At 44.5% G+C, this 10,427-nt stretch overlaps 1 protein-coding gene across 1 annotated transcript; it reads right to left on the bottom strand.

The window, feature by feature from the left end:
- Positions 1-6,153: 6,153 nt before the first annotated feature.
- Positions 6,154-6,918, bottom strand: LOC306854363 (RING finger protein 228-like; the record flags this gene model as incomplete). The annotated part of the gene is made up of 1 exon (XM_079392300.1): positions 6,154-6,918. One exon carries the CDS (start codon positions 6,916-6,918, stop codon positions 6,154-6,156), a length of 765 nt encoding a protein of 254 aa, XP_079248426.1.
- Positions 6,919-10,427: the final 3,509 nt, after the last annotated feature.

The raw sequence follows: 10,427 nt of genomic DNA, 5'->3' as shown, positions 1-10,427 counted from the left end.
GAATGTAGCAAGAATTCACCAACACAAACACCAACTTCTTGAACAGTGTATTGTTGTGTCATTTGTCTTGTGATCTGACTTGTCCAGCCTGAGGAAGGTCACCACCACTTTAACCTCAATTAGATAGGGTTCACTCTGAGAAAACGTAAATCCTCCCCAAAGACAACTTTAGGATAAAATCTGATCTGCATTTGCTGGCACAAGCATCCCTGAGCTCCATGATGTGGATGGAGGACAACATCGTTGAGATACCCTGCGGAGACACTGAGCCACTGAAAACATTTATCATTCATTGTCATGCTGTAGAATAATCAGAATTTGAAGATCATAACAGGTACGTCATTGTAGGCTAAATAAACTTACTGTGCCATTTCAAATTTGGTTCCAAGGTTTAAACGTTGAAAAGCTGTCTGAAAACATTCATTTGATTATCTATTTACATGAGTATTCACAGTAATATTACTTTTTTATTCCACCTTATTTTTTATGTTTTTGATGCGGCTATATAGGCCTAATTCACTTCCTGTTATCTTGCCTGTTCAAAAACAATGCGTTATGCTGCTTGATATCGCAAACTGGTAGGCGTATTTGTTATCATACTTTTAAAATTTATTTTCAAAATCATGAACACACTTGTTACCGCGAATAGTTTTACCATTTACTGCACTTGTTATTTTTAGTTATTAAACCTTAACTTGAAACGTCAGCGTTTCAAAATAAGGTGGATACATGCACACACATGCAGTGATTTCATGTTGTATATGAATGACATGAAAACAGCCGTTTTCTTCATTTTTCTCATTTATTAGCCAACCGAGAGGTGTGTTCTTCTATGTAAACAGAAAATTTTCAATGTGCAAATACAATTCAAACAAGTTTCACAACAATTATTGAGGCATAATAGTAAAAGCACACATTTCCTAATTCTAATAAACATATTACAGCGTATGTGTACAAAGCCCATGACCCTATAGTTACTAGAGGGCTGGAGTGCATTAAGGGAAGTATAGTCATCCCAGGCAGTAACACTGGGTTCAGGTAAGTGCCGTGCAGTCACTGGGCCAGTGTGTGCGGGAGAAACAGACATATAAACAGATGTGTGCACATCAGGCCTGATGGTCCAGACAGTCACAGCGATAGCGGTATACCATGAGAACAAGGGGAGGTCACACTGAATGGTACAGAAATATCACTTTCATTGGATGTGAACATTTTGATCGTCAGTTTCGTTCTTTCCAGTTTGGTCCTTGTTTTTGTGAGTCAGCAAGACTGAGTTCACAGTAGACTCTTTCTGTTTCCGTTCAGGCTCACATCTATGAAACATCTGGACCAGGACAGACGACAAGAGCATCTTATCTCATCTCCTTATCCGCATCCTTGTTGAAAAGACCAGCATATATTGAGCTTTGAATGCTGATGTGCTCTCTTGACCAGCAAGATTTTCTTGGTCCACCAGCTTTTCCAGCAAGACCAGCACTAATCATCAGTTTACACCACTGTTCAAATTTTGGAGTCGGTAAGATTTTTTAATGTTTTTGAAACAAGTTTTTTATGTTCACCATTCATTTAATCAAAAACACAGTAAAACAGTAATATTGTGAAATGTTATTACAGTTTCAAATAACTGTTTTCTATTGTAATATATTTTAAAATGTAATTATTTCTGTGATGCAAAGCTGAATTTTCAGCATCATGACTCCAGTCTTCAGTGTCACGTGATCCTTCAGAAATCATTCAGGTTTTCTGCTCAAGAAACATTTCTGGTTATTATCAATGTTCAAAGCAGTTCTGCTACTTAATTTAATATGATTTAATGTTCTTTCTTTTAAAAAAGAAAAAAAAAATCTTACTGACCCCAAACTTTGTTGTCGGTCTTTTCAGCAGGGATCAAAAAGGCAGTAAACCGAGGTCATTGTGTAAAGGAAAATGACATATATTGCCCAACAGAATGGCAGGAGGAGCTGTGAAGCTGGTGACTACATAACACTACTGCACATTATACTACTTTCTCTACAAGTGTTGCTTTGTACAGCACGGGTAACAGCAGATAATGGCTGTGTACTTCCTTAACACTCAGTTAAATAACCTTTGCTTGTCTAAATCATTCAAATAATTTCATAATTCAAATACCCCCACATTCACGTTATAAAACCTTCCTTACAAAAATCTAAGCAAAATCTATACACAAATGACTGCGTCACTACACTTGTCTACCAACAGAGGGTAGACCTGGTTTGATCCATCACATCTGCCTACAACAACAGCACAACTTATACATATCAAACGGTAAGCTTATAGAAAATTCACTTGATAATTCCTATTAAAATGTTCCATTCCTTCAATAAATAAACCAATAAATAAAAAGTAAAGGCACATAAGAAGTAGTGATTGAAAATGATTTATACACCCTCATGTTTTGCTCTTGTACTGTTTGAAACATGATGTTTTTAATATTTCTCCTTTTGTGTTGCACAGATAAAGCGAGAGGATTCGGGAATAACATGAGGGTGGGTAAATTACAGAATTGTAATTTTTGGATGAACTATCCCTTTAAGAGAATATGATCAAGTATGTTTGCCATTCTAAATAAAATGGCCTTTACCCTAATAGAAGGAAACTTAGGCCATCAAGTGTCCTTAATCGTCGTCATAAAACCATTAAGTCTAAACAATCTGGAGGATATATTCAGTATAATGCTAAAGCTGGCCAGTTGTGTTTTGCACTCAAGTGAACAAGCCACAGTTAGCTGGAGGAATATATCAGTTTGTGACATCAAGACAAATGACCTATGGGAGAGATGCAAAGTTTCATAAGTGGGTCAGGAAACACTCGAAAGCACCTCTTGGCTGCAGTCCCAGTGTACGAGTCTTTATCATTGATTTCTCTATGGCTGCATCCTGTCACTGCAAGGACACAGCAAAACTCTAGCTGCTCCTCAGGTGTCAGATTCCTGCTTGCTTCAGCCGCCATGCACATCTTTTCTAAATGTACGGTCACATTAGTGAACTTTTGCGTGTGAAAAAACATCATTGTCAGTTTTATAAATCACAAAAGTCACTTTCCTACCAAGCAGCTTTCTGTTTGTCAACGCGAGCGAAATCAGTGTGGCCAACTTTTTTTCAGGCGAAAAAAGTCATTCCTATTTGAATGACTGGAATTTGCCTGCGAAATGTCGTTGAGCTGCGGTAAATGTGACTGAGTACGATTTGTATAGCTGTTCACCAACACTTTTGAAATGGAACATCATCATATCAAATACTTTTTATAAATGACTGATTTGTCATTGCTTAATGTAGAAACGGCAAATCAGCAGAACTGATTCAAATAACAAGGAGACTTTCCTCAAGTAATGAAGGCTGACCTTTGTTTCCAAGCACAGTTCGGTATCTAGTTTTTGTTTAACATCATGCAGGTTTTCTTCTAAACTAGGTACAACAGATACTGCTCATCACAGGTTTGCGTGGTACAAAAATCTGAGTAAAGTGAGCACTAAGGTCAATGCATTGTGATGCTACGCACATTAAAAGCACACACAGACGATAGCAAAAAGAGACTGTCAGTTAGTTGTCAAACGACACGGTTTTACCGTGATAGATGCATAGGTGAAGTGGAGAACAAAGAGGTGGTATAAAATTCGCAATTTCTAGTAAAGCTATTGATCCATAAGAACAAAGACCGAATAGTATATGATACAACGAGAGGATGACAACGCCCAGCAGCCATTTTGAGAATATCATCCAATAATTGCATTTGCTTGGCCGTGTTTTACCTAGCTACCAGACTTTATTAGTGAATTTCCAGTAAATGTCAAATAAGTGCAGGTCTCATTTGCTATGATAAAACTGTATTACATACAGTGGGGTCCAGAAGACCACATTTTATAATTTAAATCTGGATATGAACAGAATGATTTGGATAACAAAATAAAGGAAGGTTTAAAAAAAAAAAAATAGAAAAGAAGTACTAATTCTAGGCTAGTATGCAGATTTGTGACCAGTTTTTTTTTATTAAACTGTGCATAGTGCTAACAATGCTAAGGTCATGGATGGATTCCCGGGGAATGGATGAACTATTTGAATGCAAGTTGTTTTGGATAAAAGTGTCTCCCAAATGCATAAATGTAAACGTAATTAATAAAAATGTTGGGTTAAATGATAAAACAATATAAAATAGATGCATTTTCACTAGTGGTTTCACTTTTGGACCCCACTCTATACAGTGGTCCCACGACCAAAGTCTGAATATCATTGCATTAGCAGCTAAATATCAAACCAAATGGCAGCTGTGGGTTTTTCCCAGAACTATTTTTTGCAACAATGTTTAACCAACAGATGTTTTGGTGATTTTTAGAGGATGTATGAAGTCAGTTCTTCTCAAGCTCACACAGCAGGTGTCCTAGCCAGAAGAAGCTCAGGTGGCCATGCACAAATATGAGGCCCATGAAGAGCAGCACAAAAATGGACAGGAAGGAGAAGATGGCACACACGTATCCAGTTGCGGTGGATGCCGTAGTCTGGTATGTGTGGCATAGGGGGCATCTGATTCACCACGGCTTCTCGTTGCACACAAGCAACATATGCAGACACTTCTCGCTTAAGGTGAGCATGCACTCCCAAGATTTTGGGCTGAAATAGTTAAAAAAGTGGCAGATTTTGCACCCATACTCCTTGTCGGGAAACACCGGCCTGTATTAAGTGATCTGATAATGACTCATACTAGTACTTCTATAAGTCCTAGTCCTTCTTTAGGTATTGAAAAGGCCATTTAAGGACTATTTTTTTCAAGTTTCCCTATTCTAATTGAACAGACACTATAGTGTGAATTCCAAGTAACATTTGGTAACACTTTACAATAAGGTTCCATTTGTTAACATTAGTTAAATACATCGTTAAAATGAACTAACAATGAAAAATACTTCTGAAGCATTTATTAATATTACTTAATATTAATTACAACAATTACGAATACACTATTACAATAAAAAGTTGTATTTGTTAATATTAGCCTAATGGACCTGAGCTAACCAGAAAGATTGTATTTTTATTAACTAACTTTAATAAATGTGACAAATGCATTGCTCATTGTTAGCTAGCCTAATGCTTAAACTAACGTTAACAAATGGTCAGTAAATAATCATTTCACAAATATAAACAACTGTAACAAAATGTTACTAGTGATTATATTGTAAAAAAAAATATGTTTGTAAATAAAACATAGAAGTTGGCATATGTTTTGCAAGAAAATGCTTCCAATTTCACTTAATTTAATCCAGTGTGTTACTTGAGGTTTCTTTGTAATTATTTGTGAACTTTACTAGAGTGAAAATTGTTTCAAAGTAGCCTAATTGTTTACAGTATACTGGGATTGATAGAAGTAGGCACATCTAACATACCTAATAAATAAGTAAAATATATGGTAACACTTTATTTTAAGGTGCCCTTGTTACACAAGTTACATGTACTTACTATTATAATAACAATTAATTATGCATATTTACATGCAAGTAACCCTTAACCAAACCCAAACCCTAACCATATGTGACCCTGGAGCACAAAAGCAGTCTTAAGTCGCTGGGGTATATTTGTAGCAATAGCCAACAATACATTGCATGGGTCAAAATGATTGATTTTTCTTTTATGCCAAAAATCATTAGGATATTAAGTAAAGATCATGTTCCATGAAGATATTTAGTCAATTTCCTACCGTAAATATATCAAAACTTAATATTTGATTAATAATATGCATTGCTAAGAACTTAATTTGAACAACTTTAAAGGTGATTTTCTCAATATTTAGATTTTTTGCACTCTCAAGATTCTAGATTTTCAAATAGTTGTATCTCAGCCAAATATTGTCCTATCCTAACAAACCACACATCAATGGAAAGATTATTTATTCAGCTTTCAGATGATGTATGGATCTCAATTAAAAAAAATTGACCCTTATGACTGACTATGGTTTTGTGGTCCAGAGTCACATATAGTAAATACATATACTACTCAGTAATTAGGCTATATATGTATAATTACACTGTAACAAGGACACCTTAAAATAGAATGTCACCAAAGATACTTGTAGCACTAGTAACATGAAAAGAAACTAACTGGTATTAATAAACGCTTTAAGGGCTTGTCATACGATGCTCATCTCCTGTCATGCGTTTCTCCTGCTCGCGTTAGTGGTGGCCGAGGAGCGGCCCGTCTCGTGCTCCGGTCGGTCTTTGAGCCAGTAGAGGAGCCACGTTACCATCGCCGACACCATGGCGAGGATGCTGGCCACCGACAGGCAGAGGGGTCCCGCGGGCGAGGGCGGCCCGCCGTGGCTGTGAACGAAAATGAGGCCCATGAAGAGCAGCACTAGCATGGACAATAACGAGAAGATGACGCACACGCATCCGGTGGTCAGCGCGAGACGCCTGCAGTTTTGGCAGCTCTCGTAGCGCGAGACCGAGTCCTGGGACAGCGTGGTCGCTGTGGACACCGTCATGGTGGACGGCGTCGCGTGACCAGCCATGGACGCGTCCTCCTCGCGCCTGAGCGCCACGAGCGCCGGGTGCAGCGGAGGCCGGTGAGGCGGCAGAGCATCCTGAGGCACGGGGTCCGAGTCGATGTACAGAGGGAAGTCCTCCGCGACCTTGGTGTTGTTAGGCAGGTTCTGGATCCGGTAGTCCGGTACCGGCGTGCGGTGGCGGCACACGGGGCAGCTGATGCGCCACGGCCGCTCCTCGCACAGCTGCAACGCGTGCAGACACTCCTCGCAAAACGTGTGCAGACACTCCAAGATCTTAGGCGCCCGACGGTCGAAGTCGAAAAAGTTGTAGCAGATTTTGCACTCGTATTCCTCATAGGGAAACGCCTTGGGTACCGGAACACCGGGAGGCTCCGGCCCGTTAGCGGCTGCTGCATCCGCCGCTGCCATGGCATCTCATCCTCCACACAATGAACGCGAGCAGCCTTTTCTTCTCTTTATCCCGTCAGCGAACGCCGTTAAACCCGAACATCCTTTAAAAAAAACAAAAACAAACAAAAAAAACGCTTATTTTAGTCTCCGTACACGGTAAGTAAATAATTAACCGTATCGTTCCGGTGATGTAATGCCGTCTGAAGGGCGACTTTAATTGCTCTCATCCAGAACCGATGGGCGGATGCGGGACGCTGCGGGAATCACACCTCAATCAAAGCATCAGACACGCGTCCTGCTCAAACAGCACGAGCCTTTCGGCTAAACGACGCTGTTTACGTCAGTAGATTTAACTCTTTTTTTGCTGCGTCCTGTGTTTTCTTTCATGCATCATTCTGGCCATTTAACCGCGTTTATTCCCCATTGTGAGTCATCTACCTGTTTGACATTTCATCTGGCTCACCTTGTTGTCATGGAAACTAATAATCCAGAAACATAAGGCTTGCCCTATATTCCCAGACACCCTCCATTCAAATAAATAAACATGTCTTTATGTGACAACTAGCCCCGGGGCCCTTTTTGTGTTGTTATATTGGATACAATAAAAAATTTACAATTTGACAAAAAAAAAAAAAAAAAAAAAAGGAAATCACATTTTCGTCACTTTTCCCCAAGATTTCTGACATGAAAAACTTAGTTTAAGAATTATTTTAAATGTTTCTTTAAATCAAACAAAACATTTTAATTAGTAGGCTAATCTAATTATAGGTCTTTGCTATCAGTTTCCTGTTAGTCTTTTTGCAGTGTTTTGAAACTAACAAAAGCCATTTGCCAAATGATATCATCTTCCAGGACCAGGAAGTGCATTTTTTGGTGGGAAAACAACAGCACAAACACCAGGCCCCAGTTCAAAAGAAAAATTATTGGGCTTCAGTTAGGCTATTGGATCAAATCTTGAAAATAGTTTGTTCAAATGGGAAAAAAAAAGGATAATTCAGATTAGATTGGATGCCTAATCCAGTTTTGATCCGGATCAGACCATCAGTAGAAAATTCAGGTAGATGGGACACTTTTTGCCAAATGGTTACAAATCTTTTTGGGAAGATTGGGATACCTTTGCTCCTAAAAATCATGAATATCCAAAAAAAAAAAAAAAAAAAAAAAAAAAGTGTATTTCAGGAACAAATGAAAACTTTGGTCAAAAAATGTTTGTATCTTGCAGTCTGTATACAGTGATAAAATAGAAGAACAGTAGAAGAATATCTAAAAAAAGTGTATTTATTTGTTGTGGGTCAGATGAAGATAAATGTTTGAAAGAAATTGAAAACGCAGAAGATCATTCTTTAGAGCTTTAGCTGTCACGTTCCCTCTCGGGAGACAAGGAGCGAGGAGACGTAGGAGTACCAATAATCCCTTTATTTGGTGAGACGAGGCGCATGGGGAGAGACGAACACAAATGACATTTAGACCGGACACAGGGGCTAGGAAACACAGGGATTATAAACACTGGGAAATTATCAAGGAAGAACAGAAACAGGTGTGGGGCAATCACATGCAGGGCTGGGGACACATTAACTACTAATTAAAGGGACGAGGATGGCCAAATAGGGACACGAGAGGAAGGGAAACACAAGACAAGGACTGACATTACGCCCCCCTCCGGAAGGCGTGTCCTCACGCCTAACACCATCCAATGGGGAGGGGGGGGGGGGCGCTCTGGAGGCCTCCAGGGCGGTGCCCGTTCCAGGGGCCATGGCGGGTCAGGGGACTCGGGAGGCCATGGCGGGTCAGGAGACTCGGGAGGCCAGGGCGGATCTGGAGACTCGGGAGGCCAGGGCGGATCTGGAGACTCGGGAGGCCAGGGCGGATCTGGAGACTCGGGAGGCCAGGGCGGGTCAGGGGACTCGGGAGGCCACGGCCTATTTTTTTTCGGGCCTGAGGGGTTCTGTGGCCTTGGCCCTTGGCCCGGCCACACAGGCTGTGACCCTCTTACCCCCCCCCAAAATTTTCTTGGGGAAGCTCCCCCCTGGGAGCCACAGAGGAGCGGGCTCTGTCGGGCGCTCTTGCAGCGCGGACTCTGTCGGGCGCTCTTGCAGCGCGGGGATGGACGGAACCTGCGTGGAGCCGGCACGGGAGGGCACGTGCGTGGAGCCGGCACTTGGGGGCGCTCGGGAAGCGCGGACACTTGGGGGCGCTCTTGCAGCGCAGGGCTGGACGGGACCAGCGGGAACTCAGGAGGGCTGGACGGGACCAGCGGGAACTCAGGAGGGCTGGACGGGACCAGCGGGAACTCAGGAGGGCTGGACGGGACCAGCGGGAACTCAGGAGGGCTGGACGGGACCAGCGGGAACTCAGGAGGGCTGGACGGGACCAGCGGGAACTCAGGAGGGCTGGACGGGACCAGCGGGAACTCAGGAGGGCTGGACGGGACCAGCGGGAACTCAGGAGGGCTGGACGGGACCAGCGGGAACTCAGGAGGGCTGGACGGGACCAGCGGGAACTCAGGAGGGCTGGACGGGACCAGCGGGAACTCAGGAGGGCTGGACGGGACCAGCGGGAACTCAGGAGGGCTGGACGGGACCAGCGGGAACTCAGGAGGGCTGGACGGGACCAGCGGGAACTCAGGAGGGCTGGACGGGACCAGCGGGAACTCAGGAGGGCTGGACGGGACCAGCGGGAACTCAGGAGGGCTGGACGGGACCAGCGGGAACTCAGGAGGGCTGGACGGGACCAGCGGGAACTCAGGAGGGCTGGACGGGACCAGCGGGAACTCAGGAGGGCTGGACGGGACCAGCGGGAACTCAGGAGGGCTGGACGGGACCAGCGGGAACTCAGGAGGGCTGGACGGGACCAGCGGGAACTCAGGAGGGCTGGACGGGACCAGCGGGAACTCAGGAGGGCTGGACGGGACCAGCGGGAACTCAGGACGGCTGGACGGGACCAGCGGGAACTCAGGACGGCTGGACGGGACCAGCGGGAACTCAGGACGGCTGGACGGGACCAGCGGGAACTCAGGACGGCTGGACGGGACCAGCGGGAACTCAGGACGGCTGGACGGGACCAGCGGGAACTCAGGACGGCTGGACGGGACCAGCGGGAACTCAGGACGGCTGGACGGGACCAGCGGGAACTCAGGACGGCTGGACGGGACCAGCGGGAACTCAGGACGGCTGGACGGGACCAGCGGGAACTCAGGACGGCTGGACGGGACCAGCGGGAACTCAGGACGGCTGGGCGGGACCAGCGGGACTTCAGGACGGCTGGGAGGGACCAGCGGGACTTCAGGACGGCTGGGAGGAACCAGCGGGAACTCAGGAGGGCTGGATGGAGCCGGCACGGGAGGGCACGTGCGTGGAGCCGGCACTGGAGGGCACGTGCGTGGAGCCGGCACTGGAGGGCACGTGCGTGGAGCCGGCACTGGAGGGCACGTGCGTGGAGCCGGCACTGGAGGGCACGTGCGTGGAGCCGGCACTGGAGGGCACGTGCGTGGAGCCGGCACTGGAGGGCACGTGCGTGGAGCCGGCACT

Source organism: Barbus barbus (assembly GCF_936440315.1).
Source record: "Barbus barbus genome assembly, chromosome: 34".
Taxonomy (NCBI): domain Eukaryota; kingdom Metazoa; phylum Chordata; class Actinopteri; order Cypriniformes; family Cyprinidae; genus Barbus; species Barbus barbus.
This window is presented reverse-complemented; position numbering and strand designations above follow the sequence as displayed.